Here is a 24047-nt window from a genome sequence, read left to right as displayed (position 1 = left end):
AAGTTTTTTTTTCCCCCAGTGTAGCCCGGTACATGTGACAATAAGAAACCAATTTACCATTTACCTGCAGTGTTTGGGTGTATGGGGTGTCCAGGGATGGGTATCACTTCTGGAGAAGATTTTGCTGTGTCCATTCTGGGGCAGCTCACTCACCTTTGGTCTCCACTGGACACTCAGACTCCAAGTAGCTGTTTGTATGCGACAGCGGCCACATCCCGCTCGCTTCAACGGGTGGGCTAAACCAGGTGAGGGTAGCCGGTGGGCCCCATACCCTGGTGAGAGGGGGGACACACCTGTCTTAGCACATGAAGTCAGCCCCGGCAGACTGGGCGGATGAGGTCTACAGTGGGATCTAACAGGAGGAGATTCTGCAACGCTCTGTGGAGAGCGAAGGGTACAACAAGGCACAGAGAATAAGTCATGGTCAACCACTACAACCAAGGAAGACCCCAGTTGTGTTGACTGCTCGTATCTCTGGACCTGGAATTTGAGGACGAGAGAGTGGAACTACCCCAGTGAGATAGTTTTATCTACGTTAAAATTCTCCTGCACAGGCTTCAAAGTCACCGTCAGATAGGACAGACAACCCACTCAGCCACTCGAACATTGGTGAAGACCTCCATCGGGGGCCGTGGGGAAATGAATGAATAAGCACAAGAGATTCTGGCAGATGCAGACGCTGGAAATCCAGAGCAACACACACAAAATGCCGGAACAACTCGGTCAGGCAGCATCAGTTTGGTGGAGCAACATCTCATATTCCACTGGGCTAGCCTCCAATCCGATGGAACGAACTCTGATTTCTCTAGCTTACAATAATTTCTATCTCCCCCCCCCCTCACCTCCTTTACCAGTACCCACTCTGGCCCCCATCTTGCCCTCACCTGCCTATCAGCTCCCCTGGAGAGACTCCTCCTTCCCTTTCTTCCTTTGTTCAGTTTCCTCCCCAACTAGATTCCTTCTTTTACTTATCACCTTCCTGCTTCTCACTTCATTCCCCTCCCCACCCACCTGGCTTCACCTTCTAGTTGTACTCCTTTCCCTCACCTACCTTCTTACTCCGGCTTCTTCCCCCTTCCTTTTTTTTTGTTCTGATGAAGGGTTTCAGCCTGAAATGTCAACTGTCTATTCCGTTCCGTGGATGCTACCTGACCTGCTGAGTCCCTCCTGAATTGTGAGTGTGTTGCTAGAGAAAAGAATGAACTTGTGCATTGCCTTTCATTGGCCTTGAGTTTTGAACCGGTCAAGGGAGCGTACCTAAAGATCTGCTTTGGGTGCAATGGAACTGTGCCCACGACAAAGCCACTGACATCCTACCTGAAGCTGCAAAGGATGATAATAGCCACGGTCAGGGAGATGAGGGACAAGCTGTGCCCAATGGTGTAGCTTGTCATCACCACTTGGTATAACTGTTTCTGAGGGTAGAAGAAACACTCTCATCATTAATGATGTCCCTCACACACATCCACAAATAAAATCCATCTTGATGGATTTATTATCCCTCTCAGCCCCCCACAACTTCTGACCCCCTTTACTAAAGAACCACCTATCGAACTCCATCTTAAATATACCCAATGCAATGACTTGGTTTCAACGGCCATCTGTGGCAATGAATTCCACAGACTCAGCATCCTCTGGCTATAGAAATTCCTCCTCATCTCTGTTCTAAAGGGATGTCCTTCTATACTGAAGCTGTGCCCTCTGGCCTTAGATTCTCCCACTTTTGGAAACATCATCTCCTTATCTACTCTATCTAGATTATAGACCTTTCAATATTTGATAGGGTTCAATGAGATCCTCCCTCATTCAAACACTCTTTGTATGCTAACCCTTTCATTCCTGTGATCCTTCTCGTGAACCTTCTCTAGTCCCTCTCCAATGTCAGCACATCCTTTCTCAGGTAAACTTCTCATTATATTCCAAATGCAGTTTGACAAATGACGAGGCTTTGATTTCTGCGCTTCCATTCAGCTTACCTGCTCCCTGTAGAATGTGTTGCATTTAAACACCTTAAGAGTCCACGTGCATAGCTCTCTGAAGGTAGCTGGACAAATAAGTTGGTAAAGATGGCATCAGGCATGCTTGAATGCACATCTTATTCGTCAAGGTATTGAGTTCAAGAGTCAGGAAGTAAATTTGTATTTCTCTGGTCAGGCTGCATCTGGGGCATTGACAACTGTTCTGGTCGCCCCATTATAGGACAGATGTGGAGGCTCTGAAGGAGGTGCAGAAGGGATGCTGTTTGGATTAGAGAGCATATGCTATAAGAAGAGGTTGGAAAAAGCTGGATTGTTTTTTCTGCAGTGGTGGAGGCTGAGGGGAGACCTGATCGACCTTTTATTGATGTAAGATTATGAGACACATAGATCGAGTAGACTGAGGTCTCATTATCCCAGGGTTGAAATGTCTAATACCAAAGGTCATACGTTTAGGCGGCAAATCCAATGGACAAGTGTGATCAACTTTGACAGTCTCCTCCCTTTCTGGACAGAGTTATTCCCCCTACATTAATTCCCTTGCCAAGGTCCTAATCCACAAGTTTCCCCCTCAACATCCTAGCCATCCTGTCTCCCCCTGCCCCTTGAGGGCAGCGTCCAAGTAGTAACTGGGTTAGTAATCTAGAGGTCTGGACCAAGTTCAAATTCTGCCACAGAAAATGCAAACTTAAAATCAGTTACGGCATCGAAGGTTGTGGGGAGAAGGCTGAGGAATGGGATTGAGGAGGGGAGAAAAGGATCAGCCATGAAGAATGGTGGAGCTATTGGGCTAAATGGTGGAGACTTGATGGGCTAAATGGCCTAATTCTGCTCCTCTGTTTTATGGTCTTATGGTTTAATCTAGATTTTTTCTGGAGGGGATGAAGGTGGTGGTAGGATGGGTGGGCATGGAGGGAAAGATGCAAGGAACGTTATGCCACCAGGTTCCTTTAGAAGGGTAAATTTACTGTCTGGTGTATATACAGGGACCAGAGGCTCTGCAGATGGTGGAAATCTTGAGCAACATACAAAATGCTGGAGGAACTCAGCAGGTCAGGCAGCGTCTATGGAATAAACAGTCGACTGTTCAGGCTGGGACCCTTCATCAGGATAAACCTGCTTCCTTTCTACTGCTGAAATGTCGACTGTACCGTCCCCATTGATGGTGCCTGACCCGCTGAGGTGACGCATGCTCACCTGACTGCTAATGGCCAGGTTTGAACATGGGACAGTGCAGTTCAGGAGTAGGACCTTCAGCCCCTCCATGTCTGTACTAACCCCATCTGTCTGCACGTGATCCATTTCTTTGTTCCCATCTGTGTTCATTTCAATTACTCCTCTAACCGCTCTCTCCTTTAGAAGGTTTTTTTTTGGGGGGGGAATCTGCTTCAAACTCTATTTCCAAGTTCAAGTTCAAGCTGAATTGTTATTCAACCATACCTATGAATACAGTGAAACTAAACAATGTTCCTCTGGGGCCAAGATGTAAAACACAGTACCGACAATCACACACAGAAAGCCAGTCACAAAAAATATATAGCCCATGTCCCTGAGTGTCATGGCCTGTAGATTGACCGTGCATGGGATGTTGTCCTGGAGCCACGTTTCCATTGATATATTTGGCATTTTAACTGCCACCGCTAGGAATCTCTGCCTTTAGCTGATGTAGTAATTATACCAACAACACACAAGCTATCCCTACATCAGACAATCCTGACAGAGGGATAAGGTATTTCACATCCAAGGAGGTGTATAGGAGTGAAATAGATCATCTGGTTGAACAACCTTGCACTCAATGTCAGTAAAACCAATGAACTGATTGTGGACTTCAGGAACATGAAGTCAAGGGAACACACATCAGATGTTATTAAGGGGTTAGCAGTGGGAAGGATGAGGGGCTCCGAGATCTTTGGTATCGACATCTCTTAAGATCTACCCTGGGTCCAAAACATATGAAGAAGACACATCAGCGGCTACACCACGAGGAGTCTGAGGAGATGTGGTATATCACCAAAGACCCTTGGAAGTTTCTACAGATGTACCATGGAGAGCATTCTGACCATCTGGTATGTGGGCTCCAACGTGCAGGATCAGAAAAAGCTTCAGAGTTGTAAACTCAACCAGCTCTGTCATGGGCACTGGACTCCTCACCATTGAGACACCCCTCTATGTCGATGCTTCAAGAAGACGGCATCACTCCTGAAGGACCCTCACCAGCCAAGACATGCCCCCTTCTCATTGCTACCATCAGGGAGGTGGTACAGGAGCCTGAAGACTCAACATTTTAGGAACAGTTTCTTCCTCTCCACCATAATGTCTGAATGGTCTATGAACCTTACTATTTAGCAGTATTTAGTAGTCACTGATAACAGTATGATTCTCAGGAACAGCTGACAACGTTCAGCCAGGCTCTGACTGGAGGCAAACAAACCTGATCGCTGGGTAGAGGCCCGTTGTTAATATCACAGGCGTTTAAGTAGGACGACGAGAGCTCAGTCCACCCTACGCTCGTGCAGTTCCTGCTGACATTGGCTGCAAGACAAACAGTTTGTGTGGGTTAATTCATTTGGGGCAGAGACTGATCAGTGATGCATCAACAAATTGCTTATCTGCAACTTGATAAAACAAAAGTTTTTACAGGATTTGAGAGTCTAGCACTGGGGTTAGCAAGAAAGGAACACTCTTCTCCATGCTCTCTTCTCACAACTACCACCAGGGTCAGGAGCAGTTGTTACCCTTCAACCATCAAGAAAAGTAAACAACTCAAGAAAATGAACCTCAAAGAAGTTCATATACATACTTTGATAATAAGTTTTCTTTGAACTTCGAAGAACTGGCATGGGTAACCACTCACCTCACTGAACTGAGGGTGGTAAATCTGTGGAATTTGTTGTCATGAGTGGCTGTGGGGGCCAAGTCACTGGGTGTACTTAAGGCAGAGATAGATAGGTTCTTGATTGGCCAGGGTATCAAAGGGTACGGGGTGAAAGCAGGAGAGTGGGGATGACTGGAAGAAGTGGGTGAGCCCATGATTGATTGGCGGAGCAGACTCGATGGGCTGAATGGCCTACGTCTGCTCCTATATCTTATGGTCTTACAGTCTACCTGATTCCACAACTTATAGATGCACTTTCAAGGACTCTACAACTTATGTTCTCAGTATTATTTATTTAGTTAGTTTTTTTGTATTTGCACATTGGTTGTTTGGCAACTGATGTTCCTTTATTTATCTTTTCATTGATTCTGTTGTATTTCTTGGTCTATTCTGAATGCGCACAAAGATTAATCTCAGGGAAGTATATGGAGACATATAAAGAACATACTTTATGATAATAAACTTGCTTTGAACTTCAAAACTGTCATTTATATCCCAGCCAGGAAATACAGAATACAGCGTTAATGACAGAATTCTAAGCAGTATGGAGGAACATAGGGATCTTGGTGTCCACGTCTATAGATCCCTCAAGTTGAAAGGGTTGTTCAGAATGTGTATGGTGTGTTTGCCTTCATTAGTTGGGGGATTGAGTTCAAGAGCCAGGGGGTTACGTTGCAGCTCTATAAAAGCCTGGTCAGACCACACTTGTATTCAGTTCTGGTCACTTCATTATAGGAAGGATGTGGAAGCTTTAGAGAAGGTGCAGAGGAGATTTACCAGGATGCTACTTGGATTAGAGAGCATGTCTTATGAGGACAGATGAAGTGAGCAAGGGCTTTTCTCTTTGGAGTGAAGGGGGAGGAGAAGTGACTTGCTAGAAATGCACAAGATGGTAAGAGGCATTGAGTGGATGCCGAAGGTTTTTTGTCAGGACAAAAGTGGCTAAAATGAGAAGGCATAATTTTAAGGAGATTGGAAGAAATTACAGGGAGAGAATGGCAAGGATAAATTTTCTTTATGTTCACACAGAGAGTGTTAGGCACGTGAATGGCTCTGCCAGGGCTGTGGTAAAGGTACATATATTAGGGGTATTGAAGAGACCCTTAGGTAGGCATATGAGTGATAGAAAATGGAGGGCTGTGTGGGAGGGAAGAGTTCGGTTGATCTTGGGATCAGCACAATATTGTGGGCTGAACTCACACTGTGCTGTAATGTTGTACATAAGCAGTTGTAGGAAATCAGAGCAGGGTTGTCTTGATGACATTCCACAACGGTGTTGCAGCAAACCAATTCACTGCCAATGTAATAGGCAAGAGTACCAGATACAGCAAAGGCACTCAGACCTGAGAACGTGGCAATCATGGCAATGAAGAGCAGGGCTCTATCTCCAGCCAAGATGTTCTAATACAGATACAAGACTGGCACCTTATCTTATTGAGACAGGCCTTTCCAGCCCTTTGAGCCAGCTGCTCAGCAACTCCTGATTTAACCCTGGCCTAACCACAGGACAATTTACAATAACCAATTAACTCTGTAACTGGCACGTCTCTGGACTGTGGGAGGAAACCAGAGCACCGGAGAAAACCCACACATTCCATGGAGAGGATGAGCAGACTCCTCGCAGATGATGTCAGAATCGAACTCTAAGCTCTGATGCCCCGAGATGCTACCACCCAGCTAGGCCTCAGTTGGCAGAGCGATGCCAGCAGTAATCAGTAGTACTCAGTGATACTCCTACCACTCCAGATCTCTCAGCTGCTGTCACAGCTTAGTAGAGCAACTTCTCTGCACGTGGCCAGAAGGAACTACAGAGAGTTGTGGGCACAGCTCGGCACATCACTCAACAAATGGACTCACTTTGAAGGACTCTTCTGCTCAAGTTCTTGATATTTATTGTTTATTGTTTATTTTTTTGTATTTGCACAGTTTGTTGACTTTTGCACCTTGGTTGTTGGCCCATCCAGTTGGCTGCAGTTTTTCATTGATTCTGTTGTATGTCCTGGACTCACAGTGAATGCCCGCAAGAAAGCAGACCCTAGGATTTTGTATGGTAACATATGTACACCTGAATAATAAATTTACTTCGAACGATTGAGCTTTGAGCACCACCTCTAGACGCTGTCTAACCTTTGAAAACCATCTCTCCTCCACCTCTAGACTGTCTAGGCCTCTCGCTGCCTTGGTAAAACAGTCAGGACTCTGTCCACTGGGGAAGTCGGAGGACTGTTGCCTGCGAAATTAATGGAGGCTGCAACCCTGGAGATGGCCTGTCTATGTGTGTGAGTGGGTGGGTCAGTCAGAGGGAGGAAGGGGGCTTGTTTTGCTGTATTATTGATGGTATGTTCTGTTTTTTGATGTCCTACTGAAGATGATGGGCAAGCTACACTGGCACCAGAATGCGTACTGACACTTGCCCCCAACGTGTCCTTAGGTTGTGTTGGTCATTGATACAAATGACTCATCTCACCGTATATGTGATTAATAAAGCTGATCTGGGTAGAATGGGCGGAGCTTAGGAGGATGATGGCGCCCAACAGCGACTCCTTTGCTTGCATCTTTGGGAACAACTTTATCTTGATCTTTAATATCTCTTTTTTTTCCCCTTTCAAGGTTCTTTTGAAGACCCTGTCCTGGAGTTACGTGCTGACATCAGTTCTTTGCGGAAACGGGACCCGCCCTCAGGGCCTCACGATCGGCTGCTTGTCAATATGCCAAGGACGCGGCCTGGAATACTAGCGCGCCTACTGGGTGTCGCATTTCCATGGCTCTGGAGGCGGGCTGGTGCCACCGCTTGATGCATCGTGGGAGTACACGGAAGCTGGCCGCTGGCTCTGTGCCCAGACACCCGAGATCTTTGGGCACACAGCTTGGAAAAAGCGACACAAAAGACTTTTAACACCAGAAATCAGTGAGTTATTTTGTTATGTCTCCCCTCTCACTGTGAAACGGGAACACCTCTTTTTCCCTTATTAGGCAGAGAGAAAGAGCCTGTGGTCTGTCAAATTACCGGGTGAATGAGTAGTCTTTGGGGTGCTGCAAGTCTGTGTCTTTACTGATGGTTTGTTGCATGCTTGAGTGCTCGATAGGGGGCACTGATGCTTTGTTTTGCTGGTAGGGGTGGGGTGGGGGACACATTGTTTTGCTGCTGTTTACGCATGGGTGGGGCAGCTGGGGGGCATTTTGGGGTTCTAACATTTTCTTTGGGGCACTCTGTTTTCGTGGATGTTTGCGAAATAAAAGAATTTCAGGATGTATATTGTATACGTTTCTCTGACATTAAATTAATTAATCCTTTGGCATTAAGAATGGTCACTGGCCAATGAGATGCTGAGACAAAAGGCAGCACAAGTCTTCACAGGCCAATAAGATGCTGACAGAAGACAGCAAACCTTAAGTTACCTTCAGTGTTGAAGAAAATGCCAGGAAACTGTGGACAAGGCATTACAACCGTCTCCCCAACTCTTGCGTGACGCCAACAGTTGATATCGTCCCACATTCCTCTGCATCCTGAAAATAAGCACAGTTGCTCTTAAAAATCTTTTAGATCTCAAACCATTAGATTTCAAAAGCAGGTTTTAAGTTTAATTTCTTGGAAAGCACAATCTGAAGATCAGAGGGTGGCAGAGGTCATAGCTGGAGTCCTGGACTAGGAGAAAGTCCCCACAGATTGTTAAATGCCACATGCGCCCTTTCACAATGAAATTGTTGCAGCTTTATAAAATTCTACTTAGGCCTCATATGGAGTACCGTACTTAGTTGTGGTCGCCCCGCGGGATGACAAGATGGATATCAAGGGTTTGGAGAGATGCAGAAGAGGACGTTGTCTGGTGTTCTGTATTTAATATTTCAGTAACATTGCAGGATATAGTGTTTGATTAAGCCTTCTTGTTCATTTAAATAATCCAATATAGTTTATATGTAAAAGTATGTGACTGGCATACGTTATCACACCACCACGTCACAGATGTGTGTCTCACTAAGAGCAAAATGAAACTAAGACCCACTCTCCTAGGCCCCATTTTTTTTCTTGCAGCTTGTTTTATATCTTGGAGTTACAAAACATAACAGACCATGCGCCTCTGACGAGAGGCTGGACAAACTTGGGCTGTTTTCTCTGGAACGACGGAGACTGAGGGGAGATCTGACAGAAGCATAGATTGAGTAGACAGACAGCATCTTTTTCCCAGGGTTGAAATGCTTACCATCAGAGGTGAGAGGGGGTAAGTTAAAATGAGATTTGAGTGAGGGGCAGTTTTTTCCCCCCACAGGGAGTGGTAGGTGCCTGGAATGTGTGGTGCTAGAGGAAAATATATTAGGGTTTTTTTTTAAGAGCCATTTAGGTGTGCACATGGATGTGAGGATAATGGGAAGATCTGGATGTTGTGTAAGTTGAGGGGATTAGGTTAGTTGGCCATTTGATTAGTAATTTAATTGGTTCAGCACACCATTGTGGGCCGAAGGGCCTTTCCATGCTGTACCATTCTATGTTCCATGTCCTAAATGACTTCTGTCTGTATTGGCTCCCAGGACAAGCCCAGTGCTGGACTTTGTCTACAGACTCTGGAGCTAAGTGCTACCAATGATGAGACACCAAGCATTGACAGGCCAAAACTTTGGACGCATCTATCCTCAGAGTCCGCGTTCAAAAGGAAGCTCTCTTGGTTCCTTGGTATTTTCCCCACACTGCTGAATCCGTTTACTTGTTCCACTATCGTATTACCCATTGTGGAGAAATTGGTTTCTGTTCTCGCCAACATTACACTATTGAATAATCCCCTAGTACCATAACATAGACTGTTAACCTCAGCCTTCCTTGTCATAGCCTTACATCTTATTGACTGCCTAGACTATGACGCTTTTTTCTGCATTCTGTTACTGTTTTACCTTGTGCTACAGAAACATCTTGAGATCCAGGTTCATAACTGGTAGAAAGTGACTAGACTTGTTAAGCAGGCTCAAGTCAAGAGGTTATGTTGCAACTTTATAAAACTGGTTAGTCTGCTTCTGGAGAACTGCCTAGCGTTGTGGTTGGACCACTATAGGAAGGATGTTGAGGTTTTGGAGGGGGTGCTTATCAGGATGCTGCCTGGTTTAGCGGGCATGAGAGGCTGGATAAACTTGGACTGTTTTCTCTGGAGCACCAGAGCCTGAGGAGAGATCTGAAAGATGTTTTTAGGATTATGAGAGGCATAGGTAGAGTGGACAGAAAGTATGTTTCCCTGGGCTGAAATGTCAAATACTAGAGGGCGAGAGGGGTAGGTTCAAGGGGATACGAGGGGTAAGTTTTGTTTTTACTCAGAGAGTGGTGGATGTCTGGAATGTTCTGCTTGCTATGGTGGTACAGACAAATATATTGGAAGCTTTTAAGAGATGTTTGGATAGGTTTGTGGATGTAAGGAAGATGGAGGGATAGGGATTAGTGTTTAGTGTTTGGGTGTTATTGATTTGCTTTTTAGCTGGATCAGCACTACAGTGTGGGCTGAATGGCCTGTTCCTGTGTTGTACTGTTCAATGTTCCATGTATCTCAATGTACTGTCATATTGAAATTATCTGTATGGATGGCATGCAAAGTTTTTCCACTAGTCCATGCCAGACTATTATTTTGCCTCATTCCATCAACCCTCAACAGGACTATAGCCCTGCATACCCATCCCATCCATGTAGCTACCCAAACTCCTCTTAAAATACACCTGTCACTTCCACTGGCAATCTGTTCCACATGCTCTCTGGTTTCTCTTGCTAAACTAATGTCGAATCCAGCTTTGTACTTCAGCCAACATATTGATTGCCCGTTTCCCTCCGTCAATACTGCCTGACCTGCTGTGTTCCTCCAGCAGTTTGTGTGTGCAACCCATTTCCATATAGTCTCTTGTCTTGCACCCACTTCCTCCGCCCAGCCCTGCTTGGAAGCTAATCCTCCATTCCCTCTCCCTGTTATGTGTGGGGGTCCCTGATCCAAAACGTTGACTGCCTCCTCTTCTGCAGATGCTGTTTGCCTGACTACTCCTAGAAAGTTCGAGGAATGGGGGAGGCTGAGGGAAGAATTAGTCAAGGTGGATACCGTTATGAAGAGGTACAGGGGGTGAAATTGGATGGGGGGCAAAGGTCATAAACTTGAAGCAATTGATGGGATAAAGGAGGAAGTTTTCACCTGGGTAGTGGGGGATGACAGAATTGATAGGTTTGTGCCCATATTTGCAGCTGATATAAAAAGATAGGTGGAGGGCAGTTAGTGCAGAGGAGCACACAAAATGCTGGAGGAACTCAGCAGGTCAGGCAGCATCTTTGGAAATTAATAGATAGTTGATGTTTTGGGCCGAGACCCCTCATCAGGGCTGGAAAAGAAGGGGTAAGATGCCAGAATAAAAAGGTGGTGGGGGGGGCGGTGTGGAAGGGTAAGGACTATTGTTGTATATCCTACACTGCCTGGCCTGAACAATTGGGCCAATGCTCTGCACTCTAAACAGCAGGATCAGTGATTCTAGACTGATAACAGCCTCTAATCCACCCCGTTCAAATTCAAAAACAAAACACATGGAATATATTGTCATGAGGTGTTAGCAAGACCAGTGTCCAACATCCATGTCACAGGCTGTCTACTAGGCCCAAAAGGGTCAAGTGTGCGTCACCTGGATCAATATTGCTTTCTTAATAAGAAACAAACATTCTTCACTTTATATGGGAGGCATCAAGCTTCAAACAGTCAAGAGATACTGAGGACTTTACAATGGTAACGGGGAAATACCGAGAAGGGATAACACTCACGCTTCTCCCCCCCCTTTCCTTTCCAGTCCTGATGAAGGGTCTTGGCCCTTAACATCAACTGTTTATTCCTCTCCATAGATGCTGCCTGACCTTCTGAGTTCCTCCAGCATTTTGTGTGTTACCAAGATTGACAATACCATGACAGAATGGAGCCAACTCAATAAATTATGCCAAACTGATTGTGCTGGGTGAATTAATGACACACTAAAATATGACTTAATCAGACAAATATACAGTACAATTGGTAAGCGCACAAATTAAAATGATGCACATAGTTATCTTGTGCATCTATATTGGTCGTGGAAAATCAATAGGATTTTGTGTTCTTTGTAAGATAAACATTCCAAGTCAAAGTTTTAGATAGACAGATATAGATATAAAGCTAATACCACTACTACTACTAATAATAATAATGGGCATCCGTTAGTCTTGAGAGACCATGGATTTACGTCTTGGAAAGTTTCCAGGGTGCAGGCCTGGGCAGGGTTGTATGGAAGACTGGCAGTTGCCAAGCTGCAAGTCTCCCCTCTCCCTGCAACTGATGTTGTCCAAGATAAGGTACTGGTGTCAACGTAGAGCAATGTGTGGTTAAGTGCTTGCTCAAGTGCTTAAGTGTCCTTGCTCAAAAACACAACACGATGCCTTAGCTGAGGCTTGAACTTGTGACCTTCAGATCACTAGATCAATGCCTTAACCACTTGGCCACACTGTAGATATAGCGAGAGATAGGTAGCTGTGCATAGATATCTATGCATAGCTATAAATAGAGGGGTTATCTATTTTTCTAAGCTTCATTTACCTATCCCGGAGTCTCTTAAAAGACCCTATCGTATCCACCCCCATCGCCAGCAGCCCATTCCACACATTCACCACTCTCTGTGTAAAAAACTTATCCCTGACATCTTCTCTGTACCTACTTCCAAGCACCTTAAACCTGTGTCCTTTCATGTTAGCCATTTCAGCCCTGGGAAAAAGCCTCTAAATATTCACATGATCAATGCCTCTTATCATCTTATACACCTCTATCAAGTCACCTCTCATCCTCCGCCGCTCCAAGGAGAAAAGACCGAGTTCACTCAACCTATTCTCATAGGCCATGCTCCCCAATTCAGGCAACGTCCTTGTAAATATCCTCGGCACCCTTTCTATAGTTTCCACATCCTTCCTGTAGTGAGGTGACCAGAACTGAGCACAGTACTCCAAGTAGGGCCTGACCAGGGTCCTATATAGCTGTTACATTACCTCTTGGCTCTTAAATTCAATGCCTTCTTAACAATACTTTCAACCTGCACAGCAGCTTTGAGTGTCCTATGGACTTGGACCCCAAGATCCCTTTGATCCTCCACACTGCCAAGAGTCTTATCATCAACACTATATTCTGCCATTATATTTGACATACCAAAATGAACCACTTCACACTTACCTGGGTTGAACTCCATCTGCCACTTCTCAGCCCAGTTTTGCATCCTATCAAAGTCCCTCTGTAACCTCTGACAGCCCTCCACACTATCCACAACACCCCCAACCTTTGTGTCATCAGCAAATTTACTAACCCATCTCTCTACTTTATCATCCAGTTCATTTATAAAAATCACGAAGAGAAAGGGTTCCAGAACAGATCCCTGAGGCACACTACTGGTCACCAACTTCCATGCAGAATATGACCCGTCTACAACCTTCTGTTGGCAAGCCAATTCTGGATCCACAAAGCAATGCCTCCTTGGATCCCATGCCTCCTTACTTTCTCAATAAGCCTTGCATGGGGTACTTTGTCAAATGCCTTGCTGAAATCCATATACACTACATTTACTGCTCTTACCCTCATCAATGTGTTTAGTCACATCCTCCAAAAATTCAATCAGGCTCGTAAGGCATGACCTGCCCTTGACAAAGCCATGTTGACTATTCCTAATCATATTATGCCTCTCCAAATGTTCATAAATCCTGCCTCTCAACATCTTCTCCATCAACTTACTAACCACTGAAGTAAGACTCACTGGTCTATAATATTCTGGGCTATGTCTACTCCCTTTCTTGAATAAGGGAACAACATCTGGAGCCCTCCAATCCACCGGAACCTCTCCCATCCCCATTGATGATGCAAAGATCATTGCCACAGGCTCAGCAATCTCCTCCCACACTTCCCACAGTAGCCTGGGGTACATCTCGTCCAGTCCTGGAGACTTATCCAACTTGATGCTTTCCAAAAGCTCCAGCACATCCTCTTTCTTAATGTCCATTTGCTCAAGCTTTTCAATCTGCTGTAAGTCATCCCTACAATCAGACAGATCCTTTTCCGTAGTGCATACTGAAGTAAAGTATTCATTAAGTACCTCTGCTGTCTCCTCAGGTTCCATACACTTCCCCACTGTCACACTTTGATTGATCCTATTCTCTCACCTCTTATCCTCTTGCTCTTCACATACTTGTAGGATGCCTTGGGGTTTTCCTTAATCCCGCTCATGTCCCCTTCCTGCCCTCCTAATTTCATTCTTAATCTCCTTCCTACCAGTCTTTTAATCTTCTAGATCTCTATCATTGCCTAGTTTTTTTGAACCTTTCATAAGCTTTTCTTTTTGACTAGAATTTCAACAGCCTTTGTACACCATGGTTCCTGTACGCTATCATCCTTTCCCTGTATTATTGGAACCTACCTATGCAGATCTCCATGCAAATATCCCCTGAACATTTGCTACATTCCTGTCATGCATTTCCCTGAGAACACCTGTTCCCAATTTATGCTTCTAAGTTCCTGCCTGATAGCCTCATATTTCCCCTTACTCCAATTAAACGCTTTCCTAACTTGTCTGTTCCTATCCCTCTCCAATGCTATGGTAAAGGAGACAGAATTGTGATCACTATCTCCAAAATGCTCTCCCACTGAGAGACCTGACACCTGACCAGGTTCATTTCTCAATACCAGATCAAGTACAGCCTCTCCTCTTGTAGGCTTATCTACATGTTATGTCAAGAAACCTTCCTGAACACACCTAACAAACTCCACCCCATCTAAACCCCTCACTCTAGGGAGATGCCAATCAGTAGTTGGGAAATTATAATCTCCCACCATGACAACCCTGTTATTATTACTCCTTTCCAGAATCTGTCTCCCTATCTGCTCTTCGATGTCCCTGTTACTATTGGGTGGTTTATAAAAAAACCCCAGTGAAGTTATTGACCCCTTCTTGTTCCTAACTTCCACCCATAGAGACTCTGTAGACAATCCCTCCGCGACTTCCTCCTTTTCTGCAGCCGTGACACTATCTCTGATCAACAGTGCCATGCCTCCACCTCTTTTGCCTCCCTCCCTATCCTTTCTGAAACATCTATAGCCTGGCACTCGAAGTAACTATTCCTGCTACTGAGCCATCCAAGTCTCTATTGGCTACTGCATCATAGCTCCAAGTACTGATCCACGCTGTCAGCTCATCCGTTTTGTTCATGATGCTCCTTGCGTTAAAACTTTCTACATAATTACATTTAGTGATCTTCCTGTCATTTCCATTTGCAGATTTTCAGTCACCGTCCTTTTTAAATTCAACTATAAAATGATAAGCCCACTCTCTGGGCTTACAATTGTTTTATAGTTGAAATTAAGAGGAAGGGACACTGAAAATCTGGCAATAATGTACAATAATAGTTTACAAAATAATAAAACAGAGACATTGTACTATGATATGTGTTCTGTTGCACAGAGATTAACTTGCTGTATATGCTTATTTCATTTGGTAGGGAAGATTCTGTAATGATCCTTGTGACAGTGGAGCAGAATGAGTCCATTCCAAAGGGTGCTCCACTGCTTATTCAGTAAGTCATGGAGAGGATGTGCCTGTTTGTCCATAATCGACAACAGTTTGTTTAGTGACCTCTCCACCACTAACTCAAAAGAGACCGGGTGGTAGCCAAGGATGGATCCAGTCTTTTTGATGTCTTTTAGTGTTTTTGCGTCACTAGCACCGATGCTCCCTCCAACATAAAGCCACAAAGGAGCCCGCACTTGCTACGACACACTGGTTAAAGATCTCCAACATCCCGCTGCACACATTGAAGGGCCTCAGCTTCCTCAGAAAATAGAGTCTGTTCGTCCCCTTCTTGGTGAACAGCCTTGGTGGTGGTTTTCCAGTCAAGTCTGTTGCCGAAGGGAACACCCAAGTATTTGTACTGCCACAACTTCCTCTCTCGGAATGTAAACAGGATTCTTCCTCCTAAAATCAATCACCATCCCCCTGGTTTTGGCCACATTCAGGAGCAGGTGATTCCTCCCGCACCCCTCCACAAACTTGTCCACCAGTCCTCTGAACTGTCATAGACCACCCATGTGGAATTCTGCTGTTCCTCTAGCCGGTCTGTCCTCACGCGGACAGTGGAGGAGACCAAAGGCAGGCAGATCAGTGTGGGAAGAGGGAGGGGAATTGGAGCCATTATGAGTGAATGAGAACGATGTTACTCAGGGATCTTCTACAGTGTCCCAGTCAGAATCAGGTTTATTATCACTGGCATACTGCATGTTGTGAAATCTGTTGTTTCGTGGCAGCAGTACAGTGCAAGACGTGAAATACACTAAACTACAATAAGAAAATATTAGATAAGAATAACATTAAAGAAGCCCTGTAAAAAAAGCAAGCAAACAGTGAGGTGGTATCACATACACCGGAAAATCTGCAGGTCGTGGAAATCCAATGCAACACACACAGATTGTTGGGGGACTCAGCAGGTCGGGCAGCATCCTGAAAAAGGGTCTCATTGACCGTTTACTCTTCTCCACAGATGCCGCCTGACCTGCCGAGTTCTTCCAGCATTTTGAGGGTGAGGTGGATTCATAGGTTCATTGTAAGTTCAGAAATCTGATGGTGGATGGTGCTTGCTGTTAAATCCCATATAACTAACACAGATAACAAAATTACTTGACCTTTTGGCTAAATTTGCTACTGTTTTGTCCAGAATTCTTTAAAAAGGTCTTTAATTGGCCGTTTTTCACTCTGACGCTATATAAATGTAAGCAATACACATAAAATGCTGGAGATGTCAGGGGTAAGTTTTTTACTCAGAGAGTGGTGAGTGCGTGGAAGGGGCTGCCAGCAATGGTGGTGGAGGTGGATATGATAGGGTCTTTTAAGAGACTTTTGGATAGGTACATGGAACTCAGAAAAATAGAGGGCAATGGGTAACCCTAGGTAATTTCTAAGGTAAGGACATGTTTGGCACAGCTTTGTGGGCCGAAGGGCCTGTATTGTGCTGTAGGTTTTCTACGTTTCTATGAATTCAGCAGGGCAGACAGCATCTCTTTACTTCTTTCAAGCTTTCAAGCTTCTTACAGCTTTCAAGAAGGAGCTGGATAGATATCTGATGGATAGGGGAATCAAGGGATATGGGGACAAGGCAGGGACTGGGTATTGATAGTGAATGATCAGCCATGATCTCAGAATGGCGGTGCAGACTCGAGGGGCCGAATGGTCTACTTCTGCACCTATTGTCTATTGTCTTTCCAGAGATGCTGCCTGGCCTCCCGAGTTCCTTCAGCATTTTTCGTGTGTTGGTTGGATTTCCAGCATCTGCAGATTTGCACTTGCTTGCCCTCCTCTTCCTTGCTGCTGTCAGTGCAGGCGCAGTTTTCTCCTCACCTGTCTCCAAGCTCTGGTTGTCTTTAGCAAGGATCCTGTAACATTCCTCTTGAAGCCATCGAATGTGCAGCAAAAAGTCACAGTGCTCAGAAAGGACCTGGAGAAGACATCTTCATCAGTACAGGACTCACCAACAGGACTGCGGCAAGCACAGCAAAGTTTTCTTTATGTTTTTAGTACATAACCACACAAAATCGTAGAACACTAAAAAAAACAGGAACAGGCCATTCAGACCATCTAGTCCATGCTAACCTTATTCTGCCCAGTTTCATCGACCCACACCTGGACCATAGCCCTCTGTACCCCTCCCATCCACGTACTTATCCAAACTTCTCTTAAATGTTTTAATCAACCCCCCCCCCCAATCCACCACTTCCACTGGCTGCTCGTTCCACCCTTTGAGAGAAGTAGTTCCCCCTCCGCTTTCCCTTAAATATTTCACATTTCACCCCTAGCCCATGAACTCTGGTTTTAATCTTACCCAATCTCAAGGTTGCATACTCTTACCTTATCTAGACATGTCATAATTTTGTAAACCTCCACCGAATCTTCCCTCATACTCCTACACTCCAGAGAATAAAGTCCTAACCTATTGAACCTTTCCCTATAATTCAAAGTTCAAAGTAAATTTATTAATCGAAGTGCGTTTATGTCACCAGATACACCCTGAGATTCATTTTCTTGAGGCATTTACAGTAGAACCAAGTACAACAGAATCAATGAAAAGCTACACACAAAGACTGACAAACAACCAACGTGCAAAGACAAACTGTGCAAATAGAAGTAAAGCAAATAATAATCATAAATAAATAACACTGAGAGCATGAGTTTCGGAGTCCTTGAGAGCAAGTCCATGAAACTCAGGTCCTCAAGTGGCATCAACACCTTTGTAAATTTCCTCTGTGCTTATTGACGTCATTCCTGTAGGTAGGTGACCAGAACTGCCAGCGGGCAGGCAGCTAACGCAAGCGGCTACTTCAAATGCTGTTAACTTCTGGCTCAACGGCTGTATTGGTCAGCAGCTCTCCCCTTGAACTTGGTAAAGGATTCACGGAGTAGATGTTATCTTTACACGGTGAGTTTATGCAAGCTGCCATCTCACAACACCCCCCCCCCCCGCCATCCCTGCTCTGCCACCTGTCCCCCACCCCTCACGCGGCGCTCCACCCTCACCATTCCCAACATCCTTTGCTCCCACCAGATCTACAAACTTTCTCCACTCCACATTGACAAACACAGTTCTGTGCAAAAGTCTTATGCACCCTAGCTATTCACATGTGCGTAAGACTTTTGCACAGTAATGTATATCAACGGCTTGCATTAAAAGGTAGGTGTTTCTCATTATTCTCCTATTACCTCAGTCACTGAACTGTAAACCCTTCAGACCACTGTTTATCATGCTGTTTACAGTGTAAATGTGCTGGTATTTCTGTACTTATGCACATCATTCTCTGCAACTTCCACTATCTTCACCAGAATTCTGCCACCAAGCATGTCTTAACCCAACAACCCCCCCCCCCCCCACTCTCCAATTTCTGCAGGGATCACTCCGTGATTCCCTTGTCCATTCATCACTCCCCCGCTAATCTCCCGCCTGACACTTACCCCTGCAGGTGGCAGAAATGCTACACCTGTCCATTCACCTCCAGTCAGGGCCTCACGCAGTCCTTCCAGCTGAGGCAACACTCCACCTGCAAATCTGCTGGGGTCGCCTACTGTAGTCGGGGCTCCCGATGAGGCCTTGTTTACACTGCCGAGACCCGATGTAAACATGGAGACTGCTGTGACTCCATCAGCAACAAGCAAGCTTTCCTGGCGGCCGATCCCCCTTTCCCATTCCAACATGTCGGTTCATGGCCTCCTCTCCTGCCATGAGGCCACTTTTCAGGGTAAAGGAGCAACTCCTTCATGTTCCATCTAGGTAGCCTCCAACATGAATACTGATTTCTCCTTCTATTCCCTGTTCTGACCTCTTACCTCTCCTCACCTGCCTATCACCTCCCCCTGGTGCCCCTCCTTCTATGGTGGACTATCAGATTCCTTCCTCTCCAGTCCTTTACCTTTCCCACCCACCCGGCTTCACCTCTCATCTTCCAGCTATCCTCCATCCCCTCACCCCACCTTTTTATTCTGGCATCTTCCCCCTTATTTTTCAGTCCTGACAAAGGGTTTTGGACAGAAACATCGACTGTTTGATGCTGCCTGATGTGCCAAATTCCCCCGGGACTCTGGACTTACAGAATCTGCAGAATCTCTTGTGTTGGCGAATAGAGTTGATCTTTGACTAACAAGTGTGCAGATGACAGTAACCGGTGGGGCCGTGGACAGCGAGGAAAGTTGTCAAAGGATCCATTGGAAAATGGGCAAAGAGATGGCAGATGGAGTTTAATCTAGACAACTTTTAGGTGGGGAATTTCGGATGGTCAAATGTAAGAGAAAATTATATATATTTTTAAAAAGATTAGCTTTATGTGCAGCTCAAAACATGTAGTGAATTGTGTCATTTGCCTCAAATCAGATCAGCAAGGATTGCAGTGGGGGTAGCCCACAAGTGCTGCCAATGCTTTTGGTGCCAATATAACATGCCCACAGCTCACTAACCCAAACCCATACATCTTTGGAATGTGGGAAGCAACAGGAGCACCTGGAAGAAACCCACGCAGTCAGAGGGAGAATATACAAACTCCTTACAGACAGTGACGGGAATCAAGCCCAACCTCTGCCTTAAATGCACCCAACGGCCTGCCCTCCACAGCCGCATGTGGTAACAAATTCCACAAATTCACCACCCTTCCGGCTAAAGAAATTCCTCCTCGTCTGTTTTAAACGGACAGCCCTCTATCCTGAGGCTGCGTGCTCTTGTCCTAGACTCCCCCCACCACGGGAAATATCCTTTCCACATCTACTCTGTCTAGGTCTTTCAACATTCGAAAGGTTTCAATGAGATCCCCCTTCTAGATTCTAGCAAGTACAGACCCAGAGCCATCGAACGTTCCTCTCATGATGACCCTTTCATTCCCGGAATCATCCTTGAGAGGCTCCAGAAGCAGTTCACAAAGATGATTCCGGGAATGGAAGAGTTATCATACGAGGAACCTGCTTCAGCTCCCTCTCCAACGCTAGCACACCTTTCCCTCACCACCGACTCAATCTGCAAGTTAACCTTCAGGGTATTCTGCACAAGGACTTCTAAGTCCCTTTGCACCTCATAATTTTGGATTTTCTCCCTGTTTAGAAAGTAGTCTGCACATTTATTTCTGCTACCCAAGTGCATGACCGTGCATTTTCCAACACTATTTCATTTGCCACTTTCTTTCCATCTGCAGCCACCTGTTTCCCCAACACTACCTGCCTCTCCAGCAATCTTCAAGTTTAATCAAGTCAAGTCGCTTTTTTATTGTCATTTCGACCATAACTGATGATACAGTACACAGTAAAAACGAGACGTTTTTCAGGACCATGGTGCTACATGAAACAATACAAAAACTACACAGCACAGAAATAAACTACACTAGACTACAGACCTACCCAGGACTGCGTAAAGTGCAGAAAACAGTGCAGGCATTACAATAAATAATAAACAAGACAATAGGCACAGGAGAGGGCAGTAAGTTGGTGTCAGTCCAGGCTCTGGGTATTGAAGAGTCTGATTGCTTGGGGGAAGAAACTGTTACATCGTCTGGTTGTGAGAGCCGGAATGCTTCGGTGTCTTTTCTCAGACAGCAGGAGGGAGAGGAGATTGTATGAGGGGTGCGTGGGGTCCTTCATAATGCTGTTTGCTTTGCGGATGCAGCGTGTAGTATAAAAGTCCGTAATGGCGGGAAGAGAGACCCCGATGATCTTCTCAGCTGACCTCACTATCCGCAGCAGGGTCTTGCGATCCGAGTTGGTGCAATTTCCGAACCAGGCAGTGATGCAGCTGCTCAGGATGCTGTCAGTACAACCCCTGTAGAATGTGATGAGGAAGGGGGGGGGGGTGGTGGGAGATGGACTTTGCTCAGCTTTTGAATCATCTGCAAATTTGGCAACAAAGCCATCTGTTCCATAATCTAAACCATTTATATACAGCATAAAAAGAAGTGGCAGTGATGGCTCTGCAATAATGTTAATGCCATCCACTGCACCTTGTACAATGTATACGAGGATCCAGGTACGAGTTAGGGACACGGGTTCAGCAGGTTGGGGCCTTCTTCCCATGGGAGAGTAGGAGAGGGAGGGGAGATCTTACAGAGGTGCTTAACATCATGAAGGGTGTAGATAGGGTGAATACGCACAATATTTTCCCCAGGGTTGTGGAACCAAGGAAGAGGGCAGAGGCTTAATGAGCGAGGGTAAAGATTTAGTAGGTACCTGAGGGGCACTCTTTCTGCACAGAGGGCGGAGAGTGCAAGGAATAGCTGCCAGATGAAGAGGTTGGCGCAGGTATGTTAACATGTAGCCAGTACTCGGATGGGTACAGAGACAGGGAATGCAGGCCAATGGGATTAGCTTGAATGAGAATCTTGGTTGGAACAATCAAAGGACTTGTTCCCAAGCTGTATGACTATGGCTCTGTGCAAATGGTGGGGCTCTCAAAGCAGTGATATACAGAGGGACCCTGGCGTTCAGGTGAATCTCAAAGTTGTATCTGGTATGTTGAAAACTCACCAACACCTCTCCTTTCTGAGGGGGCTGAAGAGAGCTGGACTATGCTATATTCCTTTATGGGTTTCTTGAGAGTATGCCAGCTATAAAATGAATATCAGGGTTATATATGGTGACATATATGTACTTTGATGATAAAATTACTTTTGACCTTTGACTACGCACATCCATACTTGCATCATTCTACTGAGGTGCAGTAGGGAGCACCCTAACAAGCTGCATCAGAAACTGCACTGCGGCAGCCTAGAAGAACAGGTAGTCAAACTGCCCAGTGCCTCACCGGCACCAGCCCACCTGCCAGAAGGTGCCAGAAAAGGGCCAGTGACATGAAGGATCCCACTCAGCCTCCTTATGGATTGTTTGTCAAGTCACGTCAACTTCTATTGTCATTTCGACCATAACTGCTGGTACAGCGCATAGTGAAAATGAGACAACGTTTTACATGACACAGTACAAAAAACTAGACTGAGCTACGTAATAAAAAAGGAGGGGGCTGTGTAGCATCCACACCAGGACCACCAGACTCAACAACTGTTACTTTCCCCCAGCAGTAAGGCTGATCAACACCTCCACCCACTAACCCTCCCACCACAACTTTATCATTTCCTGTCAGTCACTTTATGTGTGGACACTCCTATGCCAGTGTCGCTTAATGGATGTACAATCAACATATATAAACTATCTTAAGTATTTACATTTACCGTGTTTTTAAAATTATTACTGTGTTCTTTGAGAAGAGAGGATTTGTCCAGGGTTGGTGGGTCCTTTGATTATTCTGGCTGCTTTACCGAGGCAACGAGAAGAGTAGACAGAGTCCGTGGAGGGGAGGCAGAGGCTTCCATGATGCATTGAGCTGCGTCCACAACTCTTACAGTCACGTGCTGAGCAGTTTCCTTACCAAGAAGACAGGGGTTTCCAACTTTCCTTCATGCCATAGAGCCTTACCATTAACTGAGGGGTCTGCAGACCCCGGTTGGGAGGGTGCTTTTGATGGTGCATCAGTAACTCCCTCCTGGGGGTGTACAGGTCCTTTCTGAGCTTTCCTGGCCCTCTTGGACCAGAGCAGCCGATAGGACACTGATCTTGTTGGGCGCATCAAAGGTGGTGACGGATCAGGGAGGATGAAAATCCGAAGGGTGCCACAGTAACCTCTCGCTCAACACCATTTGAACCGAAGAGCTGACGATTGACCACAGGAGGAGAAAACTGGAGATCCATGGGTCAGTCCTCGTCATGATATCAGAGATGGAAAGGGTCAGCAGCTTTAAATTCCTCTGCCTTATCACTTCAGAGGATCCCTCCTGGGTCCCGCAAGTTAGTGCCATTAAAAAGAATGCAAGGTAGCACCTCTCATTTAGGAGTTTGTGAAGTTTTGCCACACCATCTCAAACTTTGACAACTTTCTACAGATGTGGTGTGGGGAGTATATTGACCGTTTGTACCACAGCCTGGTATTTCAGGGAGTGCATAATCAAGTCAAGTTCATTGTCGTTTCGACTATAAACTGCTGGTACAGTGCACAGTAAAAACGAAACAATGTTCCTCCAGGACCCTGGTGCTACATGAAACAACACAAAACTACACCAGACTATGTGAGACAACACAAGGCTACACTGGACTGCGTAAAACAACATAAAAACTGCACTAGACTGCAGACCTACACAGGACTACATATAAAATATACCTAAGAGGATGTTCCTGCACTTTGTTCTATGGGCACTTTACTAGATACACCTATCGTTAATGCAAATATCTAATCAATCAATCATGTGACAGCAACTCAATAAATAAAAGCATGCAGACATGGTCAAGAGGTTCAGTTGTTGTTCAGATCAAACATCAGAACGAGGAAGAAATGCGATTGAAGTGACTTTGATCGAGGTTTGATTATCGGAGTCAGAGTTGTTTGAGCATCTCAGAAACTACGGATCTCCTGGGATTTTCACACACAGGTCTGTAGAGTTTACAGAGAATTGTGCAAAAAAAAACAACACACCAAATACTCCAGTCAGCGGTAGTTCTGTGGGCGAAAATGCCTTGTTAATGAGAGAGGTCAGAGGAGAACGGCCAGACCGGTTCGAACCGACAGGAACGTGCTGGGAACCCAAACACACCCACGTTACAAGAGCATCTCCAATTCACAGCACGTCAAGCATGGAAGTGGA

General features: G+C 45.5%; 1 protein-coding gene across 1 annotated transcript in view; it reads right to left on the bottom strand.

The window, feature by feature from the left end:
* LOC132394989 (vasoactive intestinal polypeptide receptor-like) overlaps window positions 1-24047 on the bottom strand; it is a 95666-nt gene that overhangs the window by 53063 nt on the left and 18556 nt on the right. Inside the window, exons 4-8 of the mRNA XM_059971322.1 lie at window positions 8297-8358; window positions 7597-7717; window positions 6072-6252; window positions 4408-4508; window positions 1318-1415 (exon numbers count right to left, since the gene is read on the bottom strand). Coding sequence (XP_059827305.1) covers window positions 1318-1415; window positions 4408-4508; window positions 6072-6252; window positions 7597-7717; window positions 8297-8358 — 563 coding nt within the window. The remainder of the gene's footprint in view (window positions 1-1317; window positions 1416-4407; window positions 4509-6071; window positions 6253-7596; window positions 7718-8296; window positions 8359-24047) is intronic.

This window comes from Hypanus sabinus, chromosome 6 (genome assembly GCF_030144855.1).
Source record: "Hypanus sabinus isolate sHypSab1 chromosome 6, sHypSab1.hap1, whole genome shotgun sequence".
NCBI lineage: Eukaryota > Metazoa > Chordata > Chondrichthyes > Myliobatiformes > Dasyatidae > Hypanus > Hypanus sabinus.
Note: the sequence above shows the minus strand (reverse complement) of the source record. Positions and strands in the feature narration are given on the sequence as shown.